General features: G+C 39.8%; 1 protein-coding gene across 6 annotated transcripts in view; it reads left to right on the top strand.

Moving 5' to 3' along the window:
- enah (ENAH actin regulator) overlaps window positions 1–27,791 on the top strand; it is a 145,363-nt gene that overhangs the window by 73,711 nt on the left and 43,861 nt on the right. For 5 of the 6 annotated variants that reach the window (XM_038306795.1, XM_038306794.1, XM_038306792.1 and 2 more), the window contains exons 2-3: window positions 6,468–6,633; window positions 8,009–8,186. In XM_038306795.1, coding sequence (XP_038162723.1) covers window positions 6,468–6,633; window positions 8,009–8,186 — 344 coding nt within the window. Of the gene's footprint in view, window positions 1–6,467; window positions 6,634–8,008; window positions 8,187–23,429; window positions 23,774–27,791 lie in introns of those variants that run through there. The other variant, XM_038306796.1, reaches the window with a different exon arrangement.

Raw genomic sequence — 27,791 nt, forward strand, 5'->3', positions numbered from 1 at the left:
CTACGCTACTTCTAGGAGCTAACTTTTTCAACTTTGGATTTAAACATAAATCTAGTCCATTTGAGTTTTATGTTTTCCTTTCATTCTAACATTTTGATATATAGTGCGTAATCTAGAAAAAGAAACAATGAATATGCAGATAAACATCGTATAATCATATTTTGCAGGACTGCTCTGAGCATGTCCCATGATGATGTCAGAGAAGCAGTTTAACGAAAAAATTGTAAAAAGCATCAAAATCGTATCAAAAAAGTCATAAAACATTTTTAAAGATGTGTATTAGCATTCTTTAGTGGGTTAAGGATAACAATGAGTAGTTCTAGTACCATAATTACATTATTTATGGACACCCAGATGTATATCTTTTTACACATGTGCAGAATGAATAGTGCTTCCAGGACGGATCGGTAGTGACAACCTAACCTTCATATTGCTATAGCAAAACTCAGCATTCAAACCGTGTCCAAGTGTTTCAATAAAAAAAGACTCGAAGGAAAACGTAGCTTCTTCTTCTTGGGGCTTTTGCTTATGTTCTTACCAAGGATGTGGTCCATAACAGGAATTCATCATAATGCGTTTGCTCTGTGGTGATTAGGTCTCCAGTTGGGCAGGTGGGAGGAGGCGTGTCTCGTTTCTTTGAAAGATTCTTTCAGCCCATTGATTTTGGCCTTGTACTTTTTTTTTTTCTTTCTGTTTATTCATATTTTTTTTTTTTTTTTTTTTTTTCCAGTGATTCCCCTTAAGTCCCCTTTGTCAGTCTGAGCGGGCCTGCTGAACAGGTGTGGCCCATAAGGCATAAAGTAGACCAGTGAAAAAAACAGTGGGCCTACACAGTTTGTGGGAACTTCCCAAAGCCTGACTGGTTGAATCGGTCCTATTCCCATAAAGCCCTGCTGTATGTTAGCTGATGACAGAAACATGTTGAACTCCAGGACTATCTGCTCAGAACTTTGTTCTTTTATAAAGCTGCCCGTTATTATTCTGCTTATGAAATTAACTACAGGTGGCTTTTATTATCATTCTACTGCCTCTCCTTAATGATCTGTCAAAGATACAAGTAACCCTTGTGTTGTAAAGGAGCAAAACGCTCACTTTTCCTACAGATGTCATGACCCAAAGCATCTTAGCCAGCTGATGGTCCATCTATGATTAGGAGTGCATGGGTGATAAAATACCCATAATGGATTTTATTAGCTGATGAGCTTCTGAAACAATTGAGCTGAAATCCTACAGACTGTCCTGGTCTCACTTTGGGAGGTTTTCATTACAGTGATGGTGAACATCGGTCCAACAGCTGCAGGATGTGGCTGAACAGGGACTTTCTCTGATCACTGTCATATGGGCTGGAAATGTCAGGAAGAATGTCCTGTTAATGAAAGAATAAATGATTCGGGGGAAGCAAGATGCAGATTTTTGTGTGTGTGTGTGTGTGTGTGTGTGTGTGGGGGGGGGGGGTGTAAGTTTGTAGTACAGAAACTCTTCTAGATGAAAAAGCCACAGGCTGACAACTACAAACATGTGTAGAGAGGAAGGCTGCAGATGTCTCTGCAGATGTTGCCCACCCTGAACCTCTTCTGTTTAACTCCCTCTTAAATAAACCTTCAGCTTTAAGTATGAAGCCGGATTTATGCTCAGAAACCAGGTTGTCTGCGTGTGTCGCAGTTAATACGCCACATAATGAAGCGTGGTTTGCGCTATGGTCTGGACAATCAGGAACTAGCTGTGGGTCTAGATATGGCCGAGGTGGTGAGGAAGCGAAGGGAAGTTTGCAAACGCCTGGAACGCCTCGGAAACACTCTCCCAGACACCGTACAGGACGCTCGTTTGTAGCTCTGTTCGACCGTCTGTTTTGCACCGAAAGCCAAAACACGGAGCGCCACGGCCAGTCTTTAAGGAACACTCAGGGGTCAACTGTGTGTCGTCCGACCTTGGATGAGGAGTAGTAGACGACAAACTAGCTCGTCAAACCGACACCCACAATCCTAGCTAGTTCCTTCTTGCGTTGTGGCCTGGAATAACATACCGCAGACCTCGCTTAAAAATTGGGCATAAATCAAAAATATCTGCATCATACCTGCAACAAGCTCACTGCGACACACTGATGCGGGTGGATAATTAGCGCTTAAGTGTGTTTCTTTTCTTCATTCTGACGTGTGAAGTTAAACATTTTAAAGGGGATTAGGGGAGGAGTTGGTCTTTGGTCCTGACAGTTATTCAGAGCAACATATCCTGGATTTTAATTAGAAGTGCTTCAAAATTTTCTTTTTCTTTTTTATTAAATAACCAGATAGGTTCCTGTTTTGTTAGATGATATAATAGTTTAAAGAGAAAAGAAAACCATTTTTTGTTTGTTCAGTCAGTATTTGACAATATAAATGTCTTTTTTTCTGATTCAGCATAATGTAAAAATATTTAGCCCTGTGTTAAAGGAAAGATCCTCTTAATCAAAGAGAAAACTCAGGCTTTAATCATTAGTTGTTCATGCTTTTCAGTTTATCATTTACATTTTAAAACTATGCTTTTCCTTTGCGGTTATGCACTGCTCCGTGTTTATCCATCAAGAATACTCCTAAAAGAATACACTAAAGATGGTCATTGAACCATGGCAGAAATATAGAAACATTAGAAAGGGAAGAATTCAGTATTCAAACTTGTACTCCTTGCTCTGTTCCTACTCCGCATCATATTTGTGGTATAACCATGCACTCATGTCTGATGTCTGAACAAAGCTCAAATCTGATCCCTGATCAGTGGGATAATAAATAGTCTGTGTGGGTTCAAATCATTTCTGGGCAACAGAGTTGTGGGCATCAGTCGGAGCTCTGGAGGACATGCAGCTTTATTTATCCGTGCATCTGTAAAAGTCAGTTAGCTAAACTGTTACTGATTAGAAGCTGCTTTGTTCACTAAGCTGCTTCCTAAATGTCTACTGTTGACTGTTTTTAAGCTCTACTTCTCCGTTTCCTATTGTTTTGAAAAGATGTTAGATTAATATTAAAAGCTTCTCAGTTGTGATAATGGATTCATTCATCTTTTCTACGTGGCATTAGCATTTAATCAACATCAGAAAGCAGAGCTTCCCCATCTGCTCTGCACCGTCCCCATTGGTCACACCTGTAGCTTGTGCCGCGCTGATCCTCCGCCGATGTACCTGAGCCGGGAGCCACGGAGCTGATGGGACTAAACCATGAGTCATCATTCGTCCCAGTGAATGGGGGATTCAGCTTGGGTTCGGTGCTATTTTTAGACAATTCAGTCATTTGGTTGCATAACTTTGGCCTCCCAGCAGTGAAATTAGTCACAATTTCCAGCAGCAGGAGTGATGGAGTGAATCAGTACATATAGAGCATGTGTCACAGAGTCCCTGCCTTGATTTTCCATCTAAGTAATGAGAAATGCCTTTAGTTCCTCTCTAGTCCTAACCAGAAGGTTTAATCTGGTTGTTTTTACCGTTTCTATCAGCCCATTCTCTGCTGCATCCCCTCCACCCTCCCGCTCCAGCAGGATGTGACGTCGTGTCACGGAAAGCGCCCAGAGCTGCACCGCTCCTCTTTGAAGTCAGCAGCCCTGCCAACTCTCCGGCTTCATTAACATTAATGAAGGAGATATAAATATTCCTAATTCTCTACTTTCCTCACATTATTTCTTTGTCTTTGCTCTATGAGACAGAATATTTATAGGAAAAAAAGGTCATTGAGTGATCCTGCTGCTTTAACAGGCCAGGGAGATTGTTGTAGAGAGGATGGAGTGGTTAAAGGTGACATGAGGAGGGGTAGATACGACTAAAGTACCTCTGGTGGATTCCTGGTTTCTGGTTTAAGGTTGATTTTAATCCAAAATGTTTAAGGAGCAGCAGACAAACATTCTGTTTAATTACAGTTGCAGAAATGAAATAGAGAAGAAACAAAAAACACTTCTGCTAACAAGTGGTTTTTGTTTTGTTACCTTTTAGTATCATCCTGTGTTCAAGCTTTTCTGGTTTTGACTAAAACCTCCAGTCTGCCTGTCAGTGGCAGACCCCTAACCCCTCTGGGTAAATTTCACTTCTTTTTTTTTAAGATGCCTTTTTTAGTTAACTTATACTTTTGTAGGTTTCATTCTGGATCCTTTTTTCTGTCACTTCCTGCCTGCAGCCCTGCTGGGGTTCTGATTCTGGTGAAGATGCAAAGATTTGTTTTGGAGAAGACTTGGTTAGTTTGTTCTCGATGTATATTGAGCTTTCCCACGCGCGATAGTTAAAATGACTCTATCGCAGCCATGGAGTACAAATTCGCATGACTAGGCAAGGCAAGGCAAATATATTTGTATAGCGCAATTCAGTACAAAGACAATGCAAAGTGCTTTACATGATTAAAATACAAGAAGATAAAACAGAATCAAAGCAAGTACGAAAAAATGAAAAAAATAAATAAAATAAAAAATGCAGAAACAAAAAAGAATATTAAAAACTGTTGGACTAAAGAAAATATGTTTTAGTTGAACTGTTTAACTAGAACAGCTGAAGGCAATCCTAAACAAATGTGTTTTTAGTCTTGATTTAAAGGAACTCAGGCTTTCCGCACTTTTACAGTTTTCTGGATTACATTAAGCTGTCTATATCTATTTCACTGAGTTTTATTTTTCCCATACACTTTGAATGCATCATAAACCTCTCCTCCAAACAGAATTATTTTCTGCACTGCATGCACACTACAGCAACCGGCAAACAAAATATGGCGACAGCAGGCGTTTCAGCTGAATGGTGGTTTGGATTTCACGCTGAGGATGTTGAACAAAAGGCGCTAATTTGTAAGACGTGTCACAAAAAAACCGTAGCAAAAAAGGTAGCAGTAAAAAATAATTTCACCACCTAAAAGTCCGCTGCAAAATGAAGAATGAAGTTATAAACTCTGCATGTCAGCATTAAATAACTCACCTGTGAAGTTGGCCTCATCCTTTTTGTGCTTTAAAATTCCCAGCACGTAAAGATCAATGCAACTAGTTTTGAGATGCTCTGATAATGCTCTAATTTCTAGACAGTATTTCCACTTTTGTTTTTAGAATTATTTCATTAAGCACAAAATAGTCCTTTTTTATTTTACATTTTTAGTATTTTTGCTCTGTTCCCTGTTTGGTTGCTAGGATCTTGTTAAAGGTCTAATACAGACACCAAAAGGCATAATGTGGCAGAAAAGCTTTGAGCTGGTTAAAAATGAAATGTTTCAAATATGAAACCAAAAGTTTGCATGAGTATATCTATTGTTTTTGTTTGTTTTTAAAGCTGCAGCAGGGTGTTTTAAATTAATATTTCCTAAACTAAAAAAATAGTGCATCACAGTACATGCTATTGCTTATAAGCAAAGATTAGTGCAAGGTTGTAGTTTCTAATGAAATTATTAAAGAAGAAAATCTGCTCTGATTTTTCTTTTTCTCTGATGATGATGATGAATTTTATTTCAAATTCAATAATACTGTTCAAGAAAAGTAAAAAACCACAAAGCACTAGAAACTTCAAATTACAGGGAAACTATAGATTTATTAAAAAGTGGATTTTTTTAGGCGGTTTTCGGAAAGGAGACGATGAAGACAATTGGTGATACCAGAGCTGGGGGGCAGAATAAGGGACGGTTCTGGTGCTGAGGTGGACAGATGGTGAATGGAGGATGAACAGCTTAGGGAGCAGGAAGGCTTGTAGATGTAGAGAAGTAGAGGCGAGTAGAATGGCCCTGAAAGACAAAAGGAGGAGTTTGATTAGATCTGATAGTAAAATGGAAGTGATATGGTGGAAGGAGAGGGTTCAGACTTAGGGGGATGTTTGGGACAGGTGGGGACCAGGCTATGAGGGGAGGGATGGAGGTAGTTTATACAGCAAAGGTGGAAATAAACAGACCTGAAAATGTTAATATGGGACTAAAAGGAGACGCTGTTTACCTGAAGAACAGCGAAAATAAGGAATAATTATTGGTTAGAGAACGTCACTGGTTTTAAGGGAGGGTGGCATTGTTACCGTTTAAGATTTCTGTCTTATTTCTATTAAGTTTGAGAAAGTTAATAAAATCAGACCAGAGAGAGGTAATGTGGTGGGTGGTTTGCAGGAGAGGTCGAGCTAGGAGATGAATGATGAGTGACCCCAGGAGAAAGCCCTGTGGGACGCCAGAAATAACAGGAGGGGAACAGAACATTTTCAGTTGTATGGAAATTGTATCAGTGTCTGCGTGAATGGGGAATGATTGAATGTAGTGGAACTGGCTTTGTTGAAGTCTGACGTGAAGACGCGCTTTATAAGTACAGAGCATTTACCATCGTTACAATTTGGAAGAGTGCGGCCAGACTGGGTCGAACGCAACCTACAAGAGCCTAAATATCAGAGATCAACAGCATTTTAAACACTTTCTTCAGCTCAAGTTGTCAAAGCATAAAAGAAATCCAAATATAATCTCTGAGACGGAAACTTATATTTTCTTTACCCCCTTTTTTTGTTACTGCAGTGAACAGAGCATCTGCCAGGCACGAGCCGCTGTCATGGTGTACGACGATGCCAACAAGAAGTGGGTCCCTGCTGGTGGCTCCACGGGTTTCAGCAGAGTCCACATCTATCACCACACGGGTAACAACGCCTTCAGGGTGGTAGGACGCAAGATCCAGGATCATCAGGTGAGGGCGTGGCCTCCGCTGCTTTTATCTGCATTTGATGATGGGATCCTAGGAGATAACGATAAAGTGTTTGAGGACAAAGCTGCAAAACCCTCAAATTTAGACAGAAGAGGGGCTTTAGTTCCCATCTGTTTGTAGAATCACTGCGTGGTGTTTAGAGAAGACACAGACATTTCTGGAAAAGAAGCTGACAGCAAAGTGAGACATGAGAGCAGCTGGGATGGATCCAAAGCAAACCCCAGTTTGTCCAAATACACTAAAGCCTGACTCATCAACAAGGCTTGGAAATCAGCAAACTCTGACTGTTGATCTGATTCATAGGATTTAATGACATGTCATTAAAGCTAATGTTATCCTTAAAAAGTCTATTTACTTCATAAATAAAAGGCCTTTACTGTGCACCTCTCTCAGGGTTTGGAAAACCTTGTAAACAACAATCTATGTCCTTTCCAACCCCTGTAGGAAAAGAGATTAGGACGCTGGCCCCAGGAATAAGTTTACTGTTCAGTTATTCAAATCCAAGGGTTTCAGGAATGCATCCATCCTCAAATCTGTCTTCAAGTGCTAATAACTGTCTGTGGTAACCACTGATCAGAGCAGCAACCGAAAGGCTGCCCTCATTTATTCATTTTGGGAAACATTTCAGGTGCTTAAATAAAGTATTCATTCATTCAAAAAAAAAAAAAGCCAAAATATTTAGATACTAAACCACTACTTTAGCAATTAACTATATTCAGAATTTTAAAGGAAAAGTCTGATCAGCAAGGAATAATGAGTGGGTAATTATTTATACCTAAAATGAATATGTTCATGGTGATTTAATGGATTTGGCGTTAATCAGGATAGTTAATTAGTGTACCCATTTTAATTTGGATCTTTTCTAAGTAAAAACGAGGCTTTTTTGGGCTTCTGTATAAAGCCTCGAACTCAAAGCTATTCCTGACATTTTTAATTGAAAAAGCTTCCTGGATGGGAAGAGAAACGTCTTCAAACTTGAAAACAAAGTCCAGTTGATTTATTTTTTTTATTTTCTTTCTTCATTGGGATAAGTGTAAAGGAGAAAAGCATTTTAACGTTCTTTTTATTAGAAGCTAATAATGTAATCTCCACAGACAATGATCTGACAGAGCAGGAACCTAAACCTGAAATATTGGCATCAAACATGGAGAAATTGGCTGCAGTGAATTGAAGCCTCCTAATTGACCCAAAGCAGAAAGACTTGAATGAGACGTTTTAGTCATTATGACGTTATGTAGCTTTATGGTGTTGCTGAATTTGTTCAGGCCAGTTTAAAGCCTCATACATACAATCTCAGACCCCTCCACTGCAGACACTCTGTCCGTAACCAGAACACCTTCTCTCTTCACGCCCAAAGGTGGTGATAAACTGTGCCATTCCCAAGGGGCTGAAATACAACCAGGCCACGCAGACCTTCCACCAGTGGCGTGATGCTCGGCAGGTCTACGGCCTCAACTTTGGCAGTAAGGAAGACGCCAACGTGTTCGCCAGTGCCATGATGCATGCACTGGAGGTGCTGAACTCCCTGGATACAGGTCAGTGCAGAGCTGCCTGCCACGCTGCCCTCATCTCTCTCCAGTCCTACTAATGGGATCCTTTATGCTGTTTTCATTTAGCAGCCTGTATTTGACTTGAGTTCTCATTAGGTCTGGTCCCAGTGAAAGGATGGGTAGCAAGTATAGAGGATCTGATGGGTGGATGATGTGGTAGACTACAGCGAAGGATCATGGAAATGGGAAGGAAAGATGTGGAGAATTGGTGCTGTGTATGCAGTGTGTATCTGGTACAGTCAGGGATACGTTTGTGTAATTCTCTTCACTGTCAGCATATATTGACATTATGTAATCCTCTATGCTGCAGCTGTGTGCCTCGCTGAACGTTTCCCCTCCAGGCCAATAACGTTCCTCCCTTCTTATTGCAATCTGTGTTATGTTGCAAATGAACCTGAAACTGCTGAGAAACGTGATGCAATTAAAAATGTTCTGTAAGCATCCGTATGTTCTGCTGGGGATGAAACGGGCTTTATCCCCCATTACTGGGAGAAACAATGTTTGAGGAAGTAAAGCTTAAAAAAAATGTTTCGATAAGGTTTGAAAAACAAATAATATATATGTGTGTGTGTGTATATATATATATATTTTATTTTATTTTTTTTTTATAAAATCTGAGAAAACCGCAAAGTTACTCTTGAAACCTTTGTTTTGGATAAAGAGATTTTTTTTTTTTTTTTTTCGGGGATAATTTTTTTTATCTATCCATGAACAAAAACACATTTTTTGCCTGTAACAATAAGTTTGCTCTATAATCAAACTGTTTCTTTATTCTCTGCTTCCTCTGACTTTATTTAAGCTGGAGGTCTTCAACAGGGGGTCCACGGAGGCACTGCATGGGGGTCTCTAAACTTTTGGTTGATTAGACTTCTTTTTTTTCCCTGCAATTTTTTTCCATTCATTGAAATGTCTTTAAATCCACATTAACATGAATTCAACAGACTGTAGTAAACAGATAAATGGAGGCAGAAGATGTCTTTCAGTCATCAATGCACACATTCAGTGACACACAGGAGCTCTTTCAAGCTGGGCAACGTTTCATTCACAACACCTGTCCCATCAACCAGGAATCAGAAATACTTTAATAATCCCAGGGAGAAATTACTTTAGTTACATTACTCCATCTGTAATAGAGTGACTATAGAACCAGTTTGATAGAACACTATTTGTTACAATATATATAATTAGGGGGTCTCCGCTCCATCTAGCCATCAGTTTGGGCATCCTTGGCCTGAAAAACGTTGAAGACCTACTTGGAGTTGTTACTCTGTTACAGCAGGAACACCACTAGCTAGTAGTGTATGTACGCTGTACAGTATGTTCACTGATCAAATAAAAGGTTTTAAAAGAAAGAACGGTCTAATCTCTTGGTTTCTGCTCACAACTAGCACTGAACGGGTTGGTCGTTGGATCGCCAACTTGAAGAGGGAGGATTTGCCATCGAACTTCTGGCCAGAGAAAAAACCCGTAATATGTAGCCAACATTTGGAAGAAGAATGTTTTCAAGATGACTTGGATAATAGCGCGTTGTGACAAACACCAGATACAGCACTGGGACTTGATCAACAGCCGATACCGCACCGTGACGTCACTAACCAGTAGGTGGCAGTAGTGTTCTTTGGCAAACATGGATGCCTCCAGTAAAGCACATTCGCATGAAAATTACTCTTAATTAAAAACACTGATCATTTATTGAACAGGATGGAATCATTTCATATTTAATGTACTTCAAGAAGTTCTGAAGATGACCAGACTTCTCCTTTAAAGCTGCAGTCTGTAACATTGAGAAGAGAGCAGACTTCGACTGAAAATCTGAAGAAAAACAGGTTTCACGCCACTCCCCCACCCTCTCTGCTTCACTCATGCCCCACCTCCAAGCTCCACCCCTCTCACAGCATCTGCGCGGCTACCGCATGCGACCAGAAGCGTCCAAGCAGCGTACGCAGCAGCTCTTCCATTGACATCTTCTTTTTTGAAGTCTTTGCCATGTAAGCAGTTGTCGGCAGGGGCAGTAAGGGCAGTTTCTCTTTCGCTGGTGGCTGTCGCTCCGCCATGACTTCCTCCTGACTGCGGCAGCCGGGCGGCAGCGGCAGGTTCAGTGGTGAGAGGGAGGGGGCGGGATTCAGCGTGTGTGAGCTGTGATTGACACTCCATCAGACGCTCCTCTGGCTGTGATTGGTTGTTTTGACTCGTCCCGAAATATTCCTTTCAGATTGCAATACAGGCAGTATGCGGGACCAATTGAAGCAGTTTTTTTCACAGGTTACATATCACATGTACTGCTATCTGGGCATAGGGACAGTTTTAGCCAATATGACAAAAAAGTGATTTTTAAAAACTTACAGACTTCAGCTTTAAGTTGTGTTTTTTAAGGCTTTGGTCAGCAATGATGGGAGCTGAGGTGAGATTCATGTCGTCACCTTTAACCCAAACTAGATGGAAGTATCATTTTTCAGATTTCCTCAAATTTTTTAAGCATTTGAAAACTTCCCAATAAACGGCGCTAAAAACTTTAGCATCAGGCCCTTCTTTCCTCTTCTCTTAATATGTCTTAATTTTCTCCCGATTGATCCTTCCTTCCCTCCCATTCCTGCCCAGCTCCATCTCCGACACATTTCAGTCATGCTGATACTTCCTTCCCCTTCATCTCAGCAGTGCACACAGGAGACCGTCAGGGTCTCCCCTTTCACCCGCTGTTTTGCTTCCATATTTCTGTCCTGACAGCTGCTCTCAGCGGCGCCTGTCGCTCTCATCACCGGACCCTCCATCTATCACTCTGAAACCTTTCCAGTTCAGTCGTTTGTTTTAAAAACTGCTTGTTGTCTCCCCCTGCAACATTTATCGATCGCTTTGATGTTTAAAGCTGCAACATTGCCCTGGGGGGAAAAAAGGAGTCTGCTCCATGGTTTCAGTGGCTCTCTCAGCTGCAGCAGTGATTTACAGTGTCCCCCTGTAAACGGCTTCAGCCTAGAGGGGATTCACAGTCCAGTGCCAGAGTTTAACCTTTCCAGGCCTTAGTCAATAATCTGTGTGGAGATAAATCACGGTGTGTCCTCAGCTGGTGGCGACTGATTCTTGGAACCCGATCAGACTGGATGAGGATCCTTGAAGCGTCATGCTGCTGACTTTAACATTTTTAGTTCAGTTTGGCTAAACACTCTGAGCACAGATGTCCAGGTTATATCTTCATCAATGAAGGTTTGGGTTGATGTCGTTTCTGTGGAGTCGTTCTCTATCTGATGGTGGGTCATTCTTTACCATCCATTCCTGTAGTTTTTAATCCACTGAGGTTTGCCCCCTCAGTTTAACATGCACCCCACTGTCAGACTAGTCACATTCACTTCCTTTGGTTTAGTTTGTGGTGTTTTTCCCCTGATTAAACGGAACATCTTGAAGGTATGAGCCGTCAGTCCAATGAGGTCGGGTTAGATTCTCCTGCTGCGTTTGCTTGACCAAATACGGTCTCTTTCTGCTCCATGATGGTATTGGCTGGTTGCCTAACCCGAGGCTTTAAAATTGTAGCTCAAACCCACTGCTGATGTCACGGCAAACTCGTCAATTCGTTTTATACAGGCTGCGGCTGAAATGCAAAAGCGGCTGATCGCTCATTCTGCAGCTGCAGGAGCAGAGCCTTTTGTCCACCTTTGCAGCGTTTGACCTTTAATAAAGATTCATGCATTAATGCATGTTGAAATTGGCCACTCTTGGAGTGGATCCAAGCACCGTAACATGTTTAAACCATGGAGTAATATTTGCCCTCCTAAGAATCCGTGACTCCTTGTAAGCACAGAGCACAGCGTATGGAATAAAGGGAACCATATGGTGGGCCATCTGGCAGGTAAAACTGATTTCTTACCCTCATAAATGTTTCTTTGTTGCTCAAAGAGCCGCTTTGATTTCCATCTTTGAAACTGAATGACATGACTAGTAAAACAAAACCTCCTCTTTTACTATTTACATCATCAATGGCCTCAGATCCTTCCAGTGACTTGGCTGTTGTAGAATAGTTTTTAGAGGGCAGGTGAATGAATTTTAGAATGTGTTTGTTCATGGAAGGCATGGAGGAATGTGTGAGAATAGTTTCCATCTGAGAGCGGAAAGTGGATACGGCTCCGCTCTTCAGACCCGTGGTGTTGTGGTTTCAAACCTGTGAGGACAATGATCACTTTGTTTATCAGGGTTACTTATTTCTCCTAAAAAGGCCAGAGTTGAGGGGGTGGAAGGACGGCATCAGCAGAGGGAGGGGTGGGTCACACGCTGCCGGCCGCATGTCTGCCTCTGTTGTGGTCTGGCTGGCTAGTAACTGGTTGGAAACGAGGTGGAAGCTGATTCCTCGCTCCAAAATTGACTTAACACTTGGAAAGATGTGGGGACAGATTGATGAGGCGGGCTTCCTTCTAAACAGAGCCAGCATGAATAACGGATCAGAACAAAACGACCTTGGTCTGACCTCTCTGTGGAAACAGCTTCAGGAGGAATGTAAGCAGCAGCATGACTGCCTCCAATCCTGCAGCCTCATCTTCATCCTGCCTGGATCTGGCACCAAGATGTCAGCCACACAGTCTCCATTAGGGACATTTTGCAAATACGTCCTCATATTAACCCTTTACCACATAAACCCAGCTTGGGGCTGATTTACTTTTTTAGTTCTCGAGTCAGTTTCACTACCTGATCCGTCCTGGAAGTGCGATCCATCCTGTGCGTGCGCCATCAGCTCATGGTGCATGCGCATCCAGAACTGATGGCCCTCAATTTTTTGTTAAAAAGACCTTAATTATGTTTTTCCCTCCCCAAAAATAGTAAGCGTATAAAGTGTTAAAGGTTAATAATGTAATTCCTGAGAAAATAAATGCTAATCCTTTCTGTTTTATCAGTCATCTGGATCCTGCTCTACTGCCAAGAGCTAACTTTTTCAGCTTTGGATTTAAACATAAATCTAGTCTTTTTGAGTTTAATGTTTTCCTTTCATGTTAACATTATGGTATATAGTGCGTAACCTAAAGAAATAATTAACAAAAATGCAGATTAACATGGTTTAATCATATTTTTCCGGGCTGCTCTAGGCATGTCCCATGATGACGTCAGAGAAGCAGTTTAACTAAGAAAATGTGAAGAGCATCAAATTGTCTCACAAAAGACATAAAAACCTTTTTTTAAAGATGTGTATTAGCATTCTTTGGTGAGTTAAGGATGGAAATAAATAATTTTAGTACCTTAATAACATAATTTATGGACACTCGGATGTATGTCTGTTGGTGCATGCGGAGGAAGGATCGTGATTCCAGCAAGGATCTGGTAGTGACCCTCAGCAGTTCTGTAAGATTTTATTGTTTATTAAACCATTAAAAAAAATCTTATTCCAACCATAAGCCCCGCCCATCATTTTGTTACCTGTTACCTCTCGTCAATAATGTTCAGAAACGTCGCTGCGTCAAAACGGCAGGCTGTGGGAGAAGATAAGAAAAAACAGGCATTCAAGGCGACCTACAGGAGGACTGGTCGGACTCAATAACTAGGATTTGGTTGTGATAGAAAGCTAACAACGGGGTGAACACACCCAGCACAGAAATTAATTTGTAAATGTTTACCATAAAGAGCTTCATAGTTTTTATTTCTGACTTTCTAACAGAAGGAAACCAAGTTTTGATGGATTAAACAGGAGCGACTGTATGGTAGACAGGTTGCTTTAATGTTCCTGTGGATCATTTCAGACTAATCTTGCCAGTTTAACACTTAATCAGAACATCTACTGAAAGGTATTATTTACAGGCAGGAGTCTGTCTATTAGCCTGCAGCTCTGTGGACTTTTCTAGTCCGACTCTTTTAGACTTGGCACCAGCTAGTCTCCACAGAGACACTGGGAAGAGTCGCTAACTGAAACACGTCATTTATTTTCAATCATCACCGTCGCTGCCAGCAGAACCCTGTTGGGGCTCTATTTCTTATGGAATGAGGGGGAGTCTAGCAGGGGGGGACACTTCTACCCCCGTCCCATAGAAACAGGCCGTCCTTGTTTTCTGCAGGTCATGAGGTTAGAGCTAAGCTGTAAACATTTAGGGGTGTGACACCCCCACCAGCTGTGTACCACTTTAGACTGGCATGTTCTCGTGATTGTTGTCTTTTCATGACAGCTTGTGACCACACTTTGATTACCACCCCCCCCAACTCGTCTGCCTGCCCCATTTCTGTATTTCTTCATGATCTCTTTCTCTCTGGCTTCAAATTGTTGGTTAGCAAAGTGAGACAGCTGTAATTCAGCAGAGAGGCTTTGCTGCTGGGTGAGAAGCAGGGACTGGATTAGTGAGGAGAAGAAAGAGGAAAATAAGAAACAAAGTTAGGATCAGGATAACTCTGAGAGTTGGTAAATTATCTGAATATTGACAGTAGTTTAACAAACAGGACCATCTCTGAGGCCTCACTGCATTGGCAGATAGGCCTGCAGCAGCAGGACTGCGACGGTTCCCTGTGGACCAGCAGAAAATCAGTCGCGCTCAGATAATCCTCAGGAGTGAGTATTCATCCCAGCAGGACGGTCTTAGCTGTCCCAAGTATGCTTCGGTAGTTCATAAATATGGAGGGAAGTTTGTTCCATTATTGTTCAAAGAACATATCTGTAAATTAAGATTTGAAAAAAGAATCTTATAAAAACACTGGAAAAACAATCTAGAAATAAGTACAAATTTCTTAAAATAAGTGTATTTACCCTTAATTTGAGTACGTAAATAAGATGATTTGCCATTGGAATGAGTATTTATTTTTCTCTTAAAATAAGATATTTAGATAAAATGCACTTGAAATAAGACAATGCAATTGTGTTTTCTTATTTTAAATGTAAATTGTCTTGTTCCATTGGCAAAATGTCTCTTTTATTTTCTCAATTCTAGAACAAATGCACTTATTTCAAGAAAAAAACTAGATTTTTTTTTCCAGTGAGGGAATTTGGAAACACTACAATACAGAACATTTTGAGAATAATTTTGCTGTTTTCTCAGCTGTTTTTCTTATGTTTACCTTTTTTCAAAAACATAATTTTTTACCATTTTATTTTTGTATTGTACATTTTATAGTTTACTTTTAAGTTTTAAAGATCTTTAACTTGCAAACTTTTTAATTTGTATTAAAAACTTTTATGTATGCTTTTTTTATTTCCTACTTTGAGACTGAGTTTTCCAAATGGCTTTCTTTTCAAATTATGTTTAACAGAAAACTTTCTCTTTACATTGAGCCCTATACAAACATTCCCCCCGATGCGCATGTTGACCAATAATAATGTTGTTGCTAACGTCCATCAGACCAATAAAAATGCATCTTTGGTCCTCACTCCAGAGGAAAGCCCGCCCCCAGAAATGAAGATGATGCAATTCCTTAAACTCAGTCAAAAAAATAAAATAAATTAAAAAAAAAAATAGAAAAAGTAATACTTGGAAAAAATGAAACGTGGAAAAAAAAAAGGAAAACTTTTTTTTTTTTTAAGTTAAATCTAAGAAAACTGCAAAGTTAATCTCAAAACATTTTTTTCATTAAAACATTTTTTATGTTTTGTTTCTGGATTGGAATTTTTTTAATTTACAAAATATAACCTTTACTGCAACAATAACAAAACAAAATTCCCTCCATACATAAATCCATTGATGTGTATTTAATGATGTAATGTGAAACGCTTATCAGAAGTGAAGTCCTTCCTCTTTATACTTGTTTTCTTCTTTTCTTCTTTTCCTTTTACTGCTTCCTTGTAGCAGTCGATTGTAACTCAGATGTAGGAGTTTAAACCTGAAACGTTTCGTCTCATTGGCTCGGTATGAGTCAGCGTCTCTTGGTCGGTTGAATTCCTAGTTCTAGAGAAGGAAAAGGAACCCGGGTTCTACAAATGCGGAGGCTTGGGAGGAAAATCACAAAGGAGTAAACAGAGCACTTAGGTTTAACAGCCATAACCAGGCTGTAATTTTTGGTCATTATCTATTGGCTGAGATGTGGAGACCGTTCAGACGGCACAGGCGGAGAGTCAAACCAACAAGCCCTTCCATGATTGTGGGACTAATGACCTGCTGCATTTGCCAGATCTCCAACATGTAACCTTCCCACTAATGGGTTTTCATCTTTCAGTGTGAATCTTAGGTTTTGTGATTACCACACTGATGTCATAGAATGCTTGAACATAAACCACTGTTTATTTCAGGGCTTAAATCATTACTTTGACTCAGCAGCTATAATCTCCTCCAATCATGTTCAAATGCTTTACTTTATAAAGCTGCTATCTCTATCAGGTCTTAAGCATGTATTATATGACGCAATACTTGTTTGTTCAACAATGTGGGATGTTTGTTTTAGTGCTATGGTAACTTTTTGTATATTATAATTTCTCTTTTTCAGATTGAGTTTTGTGAATTGTATTTTTTCAAAATGTGTTTTCCAGATCCTCACTTCTGGGGGCGGGCTTTCCTCGCAGATGCCTTTCAATTAGACTTGAAGTGAATTTGATCTGTAAAACCTATCTTAAAATGTGAGAAAATACAATTTGAAAATGTAAAATATGTTTTAAAAATTTAAATTTTATGAAGTAATCTAGAAAACCAACATCATTTCAAAACCCTTTTTTTGGATTTGGGCATTTTTTAAAGTTTAATTTCTGGATTGCATATTATTTTCCAAAACATAACTTTTTCTTCCAACAATAATGGCTTAAAATTACCTCCATACATTTGCTGATTGTGGTAGTGGCAGTAAACCTTTTTTAGGATTCAGTTTTAATATGACTTGTTAATATATTGACTTGTGTCATACTCGCACACATTGTAGAGATATCCTCTGTTCTCCATCTGTGGAGAAATTCAGGGTTACCAGTTAATCATGTGTGGAAAACACTTTTTTGAAGAGATTGTTTAATTCAATTCAGTTTATTTCTATAGCGCCAATTCAAAACACAAGTCATCTCAGGACACTTTACAGTTCAACCAGATCATCCAGTCAAATTGATTCAAAGTTTTAAGGAAAACCAGTTGATTGCATCGACTCTGTGATTTGAAGGTAATCCCTCACACTAAGCATGCTTGTAGCGACAGTGGAGAGGAAAAACTCCCTTTTAACAGGAAGAAACCTCCAGCAGAACCAGGCTCAGTGTGAGCGGCCATCTGCTGAGGCTGACTGGGGTTCAAGGAGACAGAAGCAGAGACACAAAAAGCAGCTGTAAAAGAAAATAAACAGCCAGGCAGATGAGCTCTGAGCCAGTTTACTTTAACAAACATTTCAGCTGCTTTCTGTGCAGCTCTACCTCCCAAATCGAGAGCTGTCTTTGAACACATCCATAGACACCAGGAGGAGAGTTTATCAGGCTCTCCAGAAACGTATTTAAAGGTTCAGTGATCTTTGATTGCTGCTGTATCAGCCATTTAAGAAAATAACAAACACAAAATTTTTGCCTACAGAGATGCTATTTGAATCACACTCTAGATCAATTCATGCTTGCCACCATTTTTAATTTATTTTTCACATTAAAAGTGCTTTTAAAATCAAGGTGAAAGTGGGTCCACGCTGGCTTAGTAGCAAAGTGTAGGATCCTCTTAGCTCAGAGTTATTTACCTGCTGCACATCCTGCCAACCAATTCTGCTGCAGTTTCTCATTAATAGGTGCTGACAAAACGAGTCTGCTCACAACTTGAGTGTTCGCTGCCAGGTTCAAATGATTCTCCGCTCATTTGAGGCGAGACGCCGAGGAGGCAGATTTTAGCACAGCCACCGCCTGCTCTCATTTCCTCCCCAGTCCATCTTGGTCTCCTCTCTGTTGCCATTACTCAGGCTGTCACAGGGAGGAATGTGCACACTGAGACGGAATAGGAAGCCATGTCTGACTGCAGCACTCCTGCTTTGTTGCTCACTGGGTTTTTTTGTAACTTGGATTAATTTGCAGAATCTGATTCAGTGCATTTATTTACTTTTTATTTGCAAGTTTTATCACATTGCTAAGATTGCATGAAGTCCTCCAACAATAGTGATCATAGTGTTCATCTGGACACAATCAGCTGAACAAACAGGGAGAACTTACTGTAGGTAAAAACTTTGTTCATTGCTTTTAAGAAAGAGAAAATTCTGACTAGATCCAGAGGATCCAGTTGGTCTGATGCTACAACATTTAATAAGAAGTGAAATACTGATGGTAAAAAAAAAGAGTTTTCTCTGTAATGGAGACGTTATTCTGCACTGCATCATTATTTATGTTGGCAGGAACATGTGGCTATGAGAGGGAGAACACTGGACTCTACAGCAAAACAGGATATAAAGATTTTATTTGAACAAAGTTTGATTACAGAAACTGTTATTAAGCAGCTGACAACCTTAAAGTTTGATTTTATTGACAGATTTTATTACAGACTCAAAGTCCAAATTACATAAGGGAAACAAAAACGACAAAAATTTAAACGTACAATAGAAAGCGACTGCTATCTATTCAAAAGACAATCATACCATTGTCTCCATAGCACGAATTAGTAATTTGCTGCACTATATTTCAAATTAATTAACAGTAGGATCATATCGTTATTTGACTCGTTTAAATGACAAATAGATTTATACATACGCTTTCTTAAAACAGCCATCAAAGTGCTGATGTGAGCAGATACAAACAGTTCACTGGCACTCATCCATCCGGGTTTCTTTATACATTTCTAATCTTATAGTTCGTTCTGCTTGTGTACAAAGGCTTTCCGTTTGTTTTGTTGGCTTTTTGAAATAATTTCTCTGTTTTACACTTGAGTCTTTGAAGTATTGTGTGCAGAACAAATAACCGGAGCTGCAGTATCATTTGCAGATGCAAACCAGTCCATAAAATGCTAAATATTCAGATCATTTCATCCTTATCTTTAGCTACTCCAGTTTTCTTCCTTATTTATCGCTGGTTTCATCGTCATCCCTGCAATAACTAAAATGTCCTGACACTGAGAAGGCAAATGACACGCCATCATCCTCAGGGCAGTGGTAGATCAGTAAAGCTACGGCTGTCATGACGATTGGACGCCATGGATTATTCTGTCAGTAGAAGATTCCCAGAAACAAACAGAGACCTTACATGAATAGTATCTGGTAATTAGGGACTTTCATTATTATCGTCCATGGAGAAGTGTCCGCGTTTTTACATTTTATTGAGCTTTTTGTTCTGAGCTGAATGAAAATCTGCCTTCACAGACAAGGTCAGCAGGAAAATGGGTTTGGACTAAAACAGCAGACATTGATCAGGTCTCTGTGCCAGACGTCCCATTTTCCTCGGCCGTCTGATATAATGGCTGCTGGGAAGGTGGAAAGCATTTTCCCAATTCTCTTCAAGCTGTAGAAGCATTAGGAGGCACTTTTCCAACTCTTCTCACTAATGTGGAGCTGTTTTTTATTCTGCTGAAACCTGTAACAGCACAGAGAGGAGTGTCTGTTAGACTGACTTTTGTAGACTCTTGTACTTTTAGTGACCTATTGATAAAACCTTCTGTAGGTCAGCAGTTGCATTTGGCTCTCAGCCATAAGTAGCAGACTTAGAAAGTCTTTTGGGCTTTAAAGTGGGAGCTTAATGGAGTAAAATTATTTGCTCAGCTTAACAAAGACTGATTAGATTTAGATTGGGAAGATAAGAAAGCTCACCATCACCTGTATTATTTATACATGATTTGGCCTCTGAAATGTGGCGCTAACTTTGCCATCGCTGACTATCTGTGGTCAGCTTAGTTTCTGTTACTAAAGGGAAAAATGACATTGCTTTTTATCAAAGTCTGACGTTATTAAAACAGTGGCCTGTTCTAATCAAAGCAATGAAAGAAAGAAAGTTGGAATCCTATAAAAGCGGACATAGGCCTATTTATTGTAATATAGACTCCCAGGACACTTTAGCTGCCTCTGTTCATTTACTCATTGACGTCTAGATCAGAGGTTTTCAAAGTTTGTGTTGGGGGCGGGGCTCTGAAAATTAGGAGGCTTAAGGGTTGTTTGATTGATTTATTGGTTCTTACCTTGATCCCGTGTCCCTGTTTGCGTTTGGAAAGAAGAGGAATTTTCTTTTTCCTCAAAATGAAAAGTCCGGTCATATTCAGAATTCAAACTTTTGAAAGTACTTTATTCCATGCTGTTCAATAAATGATCCGTGTTTTAATTCAGAGTAATTTTCATTTGAATGTGCTTTACTGGAGACCTTCGTGTTTGTCAAAGAACACTACTGCCACCTACTGGTTTGTGACGTCACGGTGCGGTATCGGCTGTTGATCAAGTCCCAGTGCTGTATCTGGTGTTTGTCACAACGCGCTATTATCCAAGTCATCTTGAAAACATTCTTCTTCCAAATGTTGGCTACATATTACGGGTTTTTTTCTCTGGCCAGAAGTTCGATGGCAAATCCTTCCTCTTCAAGTTGGCAATCCAACGACCAACCCGTCCGTGGAGGATCAGGAATCATTTTTTTTTCCCACTTTTACCCGATATATTCCAGCATCCAGCTGCCATGCACATGACCATTGTCAGTTTCACTATAGCTCTGGTGTATTTCAATGGTGAAGTCCTCTGGAAATCTTCAATAATTGTTGTTGATTGCAGATGTGTCTAGTAGTTCCCATTGATTTTGCTTGTAAAGCAGGGAGAATGGCACTAGGCTTACCGCACCGTGATGTCACTGCTGGAAGATGGCAGGAGGGAGGTGTTACTATATTTGGGCAAAAATGGCCGCTCACAGACTCACTGATCATGATGAAAATTGTTTTAATTTTTTCATGGATTAACGCTAAATTCATTGAATCACCGCAAACGTATTAGTTTTAGGTATAAATAATAATCTGTTGATTTTTCCTTGCTGACCAGACTTTTCCTTTAATGCTTTGATAGGAGGATCTGAGGTCACTTTATCCAATTAATATCAGTTGGTCTAATTGAGGACCACACCAAGCTGTCGCTTTACTGCGAGGCATTGCTGGATGGTCTGTCTCTATTTAGTTGCCGCCATCTGGCTTTCTGGTAGTACTGTGGTTCTACCAGTAGATGGCACCACATCTGTTTGTCTGCTCATTGAGTCCAGTGCTGTAATTCTATTTAGGCCCAAAGAGCCCTTTGAACAGTATCAGGATGATAGTTGCTGTTTAGACCCTTATTTTATCAAGACCACAAGGTTGGTCTTTTTTAGTTTGCAGCTTTAAGCCCCGCCCTACCACTACACACGCCTCAGAGGTTGGATTTCTTTTGCTCTGTCCTCAACATCAGTATTTTGGTGAAGCATTTGTTTAGTTAAAATACAGCGTTAAAAACATGCTTGTTCAAATTCTTATGCTAAACAAATGTAATAAAAAGAAATGCAGTAATAGGACACTCTAAAAATTCAGTTTCCTTTGTCTTCTGTTAGTTTGAGGATTTCCCTAATCAGAGGCTAATGCTGTCTAGATGAAGCTAAAACCTGCTGAACTTACCTTTTTGTTTATTTACAGAGAATGATTCAAAAAGAGAAAATATCTGGTTAACTGTGACTCTTTTAATGAAGGTAAATTTTTCATGAGAGAAGAACAGGCAGAAAGGATGAAGACATATGAATAAAACAGTTATTCAATCGTTCATCGTCACAGAGGGATGTGGAATGACATCTTTGTCTCTGGATTTTAGCCGCCACATTCAGCTAGTTGCGTCAGACTTTGGTTTGAAGACAAAAACCTTAAACCTCCAACTCTGGACTAGATGCATGTTCTGTATAAAACTAACAGTGGGTCTATATTTTATTGGTCCAAGGTATTATCAGACAGTCAGCTTACGATGGGGTGGTTTTACCTGACAACAAGCATTAAAGGATGACATCATGAGCTATATAATGCTCCTCACAGTCATCTTTAAAGAACGCGTCCCTGTAATCCTGCTACCTCTCCTTCAACCAGACCGCTGGAATCAATCAGGCTGACAGCTGGGATCCTATACATGCTTCTAGTGGAGTCAGTCTGTAGTTGACTCTTCCAGGTCTGAATATGGACCCATACCTGCTAAAAGTGTCGACTCCTGAAAGAGCCGGCCTGGACTCCATTTATCAGTAATTACACCGTGTGAAACCTTAAAGGGGAACACCGTTTTTTTTTTTACATTGATTTTATGTTATTACATCATGTTCTACTCCCCCATATTAGTTTTGTGTCATTTGGAGCTGTTCTGAGGTTAGGTTATATCCAAGTAACGTCTTCCTATGGGCAACGACTTGAAGACACAAACTAAACTGTTCATTATTTATTCTTTATGGTACGCCAGCATTCATAACATGTAGGCCAATCACCGTCCCCCAGACATCCGCAGTTATATTTTTTATATTTAGATTTTTTTTAAACAAAGCGGCGCTTATATGACGTCATCCGGCGCCGGACTGGAGTTGTGACAGGCAGCCTGGGCCACAGCGGCTAGTAAAGAAATATGCAAGAGGGGGTCACTCCAGTGGCTGGAAGTTGGAGGGAAGTTGGCTGCCATTCAGCTGCCGTTTGACAGGGAAGGGCCATTTTGAATGACTGCTAGTGTAACAGCTGTTAGCTTAGCCACTTTGGGTGATGCAGAAAACAGAGAATGCACATGTTAGAAATGGCGACATGCAAGTAAAATCCCTTGAATAATAGTATTTAGTTTAATAAAATCACCATCAAAAATATAACCTTTAACTGTTTTCACTGGGATCTGATGCTATATAGGAAATGGAATCAGACTTTTTTACTTTAAATATACTGTATGCAGAAAAACAAGATTATTTCACCTCAAATATTTTGTATTTTGAAGAGTTTTTACAGGTTAATTGTGATTGACTAAGTAGACAAGAAACTGATATAATTTTTACTGATTAGAAAATTTATGGAAATGTTTGCAAAGATGAAGTTCTAAATGTAGAATGGAAATCTAAAATCAGTGGAACTGGAATCACACTTAGAAATGTTTCTCTCCCTCTGAAGTAGCTGAGGCTCTAAGGGAAACTTTAGTAGTGAAATGGTCGGAGCATGTTCCCGTCTGGGTGCAGCAGATGAATAATATATCTGATCCAGGAAGTAATAAACCAGAGCTGTAAGGAATGCTGCTGTTTTTTGTTTTTTTTTCCTGCCTCTATCACTTTGCTCTTCTTCTGTCTTCCCCTCATCGTCCTTCTGTCTCCATCAGTTTCTCTCTCTCTCCTCCTGCTCTCTGTTTTCAATGTTTACCCCTCCCTCTCCTTTATCCCTCCCTCTCCTCTTCCTTTGTTTCCATCAGTCATGATCTGGCACAAAGAGAACCACGCCCGGTAGCTCAGCATCCTCCCTGAAGGTGTAACATCAGATTACTCAGGATGAGCAGGTTTAGATGCTGCTGTGGCAGCGTGCTAACCAAGACCGTGAATTACTAAAAACATCCTTTTTTCCTTTGAACTTTGGGAGCATCTCTGCACACAGGAAGCTGGATGAACCACCTCTGGATAGCCTGAGCTATGGTTTTATATGTGACGTCCCAGGAGGGAGACGGAGGCAGAGTGGTAGTTGCTCTCAGGCCTGGAAACGGGTCGGCCGGGGCCCCGGATGGACTGTGGCGCTACGTCTGCTGCCAGAGGAGGCCCTCACTGATGCTGGCTTCATGTAGGTCCTGGAAAGGGAAACGCTGTGCTCTGGTTGTACGGTTCGTCCACGGGAAGATGAGCTGAAGTTTGCTGAAGGGATGTTGTGTTAGATGTTGTTTTGCAAGTTTAAACGGCCATAGTCAGGTTTTACGACTTCAGATTTTTTCACTGGTACATTAATCTGGTTGCATAATAAGTTGCTTGTTTGCACATTTTTTATTTTGTGGTTATGCTCAGTTTGTTAGTAAATAAAGCCTTTCATGTATACTAACCACAGCACCACTTACCAGAGGTATGATCCAGTGCATTTGCATGATGACTAAACAAAGAAGTAATTGGGCTAAAGCAGAGAGAAATCCAGGATTAGGTGTGAAAAGAAGAAATGATTCTGAAACGGATAAGACTGGATCTGCTCTGGAAAAAAGTCTTAATATTGGTGTTTAATGCAGAAGTTAAAGCATTTTAGAGATTGATTGAAATAAACGGGGGCTGAAATTCTGAAAACTTCTAAAGATTAGATTCAATTTAGGGCTCATCATCAATGCACTTATCAATGAAATAGCATTTTAATGCATCTAGTTTGCGTTCATTCTAATGAAATGTCTTACCTTGATGGTGTGTTCTTGTTCGCATTTGTAAGGAAATGATTTGCTCTGGGGAGGATCGATTAGAACTAGAGTCACTGCAGATCGGTTTACTTAATGAATGAATGTTATCCTTTGACCATGCCGGGCTGTCACTTTACCACAACACGGTTGGGCTCCATTTACTTGCTGCCATCTGGCTTTCTGGTAGTTCTATGGTTCTACCAGCAGAGGGCGCCACTTCTATTTGCTCATCACACCCTCTGCTGGAATTCCATTCAGGATCAAAAAGGACTAAACCAGGGGTGGGTAATTCCATATCCTGAGGGCCGCTATCCTGCAACTTCTGCTGCCATCCTTGGACCAACACTCCTGAATAAAATGGCTGAGTTTCCTCCTCAGCATGAAGTCAGTTCCTCCAGAGTCCTCTCAATCATCTAATTACTTGATTCAGGTGTGTCGAACCAAAGGCACATCTAAAAGTTGCAGGATACCGGGCCTGTGAAACTGGAATTGCCCACCCCTGATTTAAACGCTATCAGGACGGTTATTAGTGTGTACACCTTATTTTATCAGGATTATATGGTTTTTGGTCTTTTTTGTATTAACAAACACGGCTATGCACCTTTAATAATTCACCGTCTGTTATCTAACCACTCTGTGAGGAGGCTCTTACTTCACTCCTCCTTTATAAGGTCTGCTGGTAGTGATCTACAGTAAGATCCTCTGTTTTATTGTAGTCTCTCTGTCACTGGCAGAATCACTTTGTATCTTTTTCTGCACATGTTTTGGTGTTTTAAATCGTTTCCATAAGGTAAATCTGGCAGAGGTGACCAGTCCCCCCCTCATGAATAGCCTCTCTTCCCTCCATGATCCCTTCGGTTGCTCTCTTAGTGCCGTCATACAGACACACAATGAAAAGAGCCAGACAGTAACCATGTTATACCCAAAGTCAATGATGGATAGCAGAGACCATGTCTGCTGTTTGATGCAGGAGTTTCCTTCCTTTGGAATCGATTCCAGTTCATTTTCTGGGTTTAGCCTGTAAAAGGGAACTGTCAATAAAAGGCTGTTTTTGACAGAGATGGTGACTTGAGTTTGAGACTCAGTTATGTTGCACAAAAGAGTTGACTTTGCTTAGACTTGACTTGGACTCTTGGTCTGAGTCTAGTCTCTGAATGAGTTTTTATCTCCTGTAATGAAGAATAACTGGAAGCCTTTGTGTGAGCTACAGACAGCAGTTGCCGTCTGTTTTACAGGAAAGGAGCTGACGTTGTTTATTATGGGATGTTATGCTGATCTGTTCATATTGGCTTCATATGAATGTACCTTTAAATGAACGCTGCTCTGGTTCATTAAAGAAGCAAACATAATTTCCTCTGATATTCTCATGATGTCTGAATATACAAAATAAAAGCACTTCCTGTTGCTTTCCTTTGGAAATTTTACTCATTTATTTCTGTATTTACGCTCACATATTGCCTCATTTATCATGCTATATTTTTTATATCATATTTGCATCATCTGTAAAATTGGATAGGTTTAAAATTTGTGGTTCAGAAATTGTTTTTCCATATTAATAGAAAATCTTTAATTCAGAATGGGAAGAGAATCTTAGTTATAGTTAGTGTAATTAATGGCCAATATAGGATAAACAGGGGGGTTAAGTTAGTCATTAAAAAGATTAAAGCACTGGTTAATTAAATTTCCTTCTGTAGGCCCATAGACCTATTTATATATTACATTAGGTCATTTTGTTTTAGTACAGGTTCCTTTTTTACCTCTTTGATCTCAGTGCTTCCTCCTAAAAACACTTCTTTAAAAAATGCTAACTTCCCTCTGTAACAGCGCCGACTCTGAAGAGTGTGACAATGAAAACTGTAATAATGGGCTGAATCTGCGGTGACACTGGTAACACTGGTTCTCTATTTTGACCTGCAGTCCCGCTCATACCTTGAGGTCTAGATTTATATATCTATATATAGAGATATAAAAATGTGATTTTTGCTTTCAATTAATGCAACTGAACAAAAAGATTGTTCCGCATCTATTACCTTCTAAAAACTTGTAAAAATACAAAAAAAATAAAACCGTTTTAATAGTTAATAATGGCTTATGAAGAACTCAGTAATTAATCAGACATTTATATCCCAGTATGTAATGTGTTTTTTTTTTCCGTTTTTCTTTTTATATGAAGATTATTGAAAATAAGTAGGTCAAAAAACTCCCCCCTCTCCCTGAGAGTCTAGCTGCAGCCCTGCACTGTGAGGTGTCCTGCTCTGTCCGAACCAGAAGCTTCCTCCGAAGCCTTTCAAAGTAAAAGCGAAACAAGATAAAAGCTAGTATACTGGAAATATTTTACGTTCCTGTGTCTATTTCCTGGGTCTTCACAATATAAATATTTTAGTCTATTCATTTGTTTCAGGATTTATTTATTTATCTATGTCCAGTTCAAATCAGTAACGTTAAAAAATGCAAGAAAATGTCAAAATAAAAAAATTAACTCAGTTCGTTTATAAAGAAATCTCCTATGTGTTTGCAAGTTCTATATTATATATTCTAACAGTCTTTTAGTATTGTTTGTGCTGTTCTTGCTGTTGGACCACATAGATTTACCAATGGAGGACGTGTGATTTCAAATCAACTCAGCTTAGTGTTCTCATAGTGAATTACTGAATACCTGGATAGATCACCATAAAAACCCACCTCAGTTTTTTTCCCCCCACAACACTGGATAAAATAATAGAAACAAAAAAACTTTCAAATGTATTTTATTTTCTTGGAAGTGTTTTTATTGTTGAACCAGTAGATTTCAAAGCATGACACGGCGTCCATCTTTGAGCGAAGTTCCACATTGAGTCACATTGAAACAAACGTCTGTAAAAGACAGATAATGTCGTAATAAGTCAAAGAAAATCACACAAAAATAATGATATGAATTATTTTCTTGGTCTTTAACTGGGGAAAAGTAGGGAAAAGGCAGATTTAAGTCTGCACTCACCTCGCAGAAAAAAAGTGTTCTTCTAATGCGACAGCACAAACGTGCTATGCGCTAATCCTGACAGCTTCGAGTAGAACATCGAGAATAAACTTCCAGTCATGGCGGTGATGGAGGCCGCATTGAGCAGGTCTGCAACGAAAGGGTCTTGACAGAAAAAACTAGAAAACTCTGCTGATCGGTGCTGAAAGCCGTTTCTCTATAAGTCTGATAGACTTAGCTTTAGCACAATGGTCTGATGGAGCAAATATCCTACCAAAGGTGTCGTGAAGTTAAGAGGATATTTGGTTGAAATGTGATCCTTTGTTTAACGACTTTAGACTAGAATTTGATCCATAATGGTGGCATAGAGATCATGCTTTCTCAGCTTATAAGGATTTAAAAACGATGCTTGTTGCAATGATCTCTAACTTCAGCTTTAAGGCGGTATTGTTTTTTAACCTTTAACAGGCTGC

Source organism: Cyprinodon tularosa, unplaced genomic scaffold (assembly GCF_016077235.1).
Source record: "Cyprinodon tularosa strain WSP-4 unplaced genomic scaffold, ASM1607723v1 ctg591, whole genome shotgun sequence".
NCBI classification, from domain to species: Eukaryota; Metazoa; Chordata; class Actinopteri; order Cyprinodontiformes; family Cyprinodontidae; genus Cyprinodon; species Cyprinodon tularosa.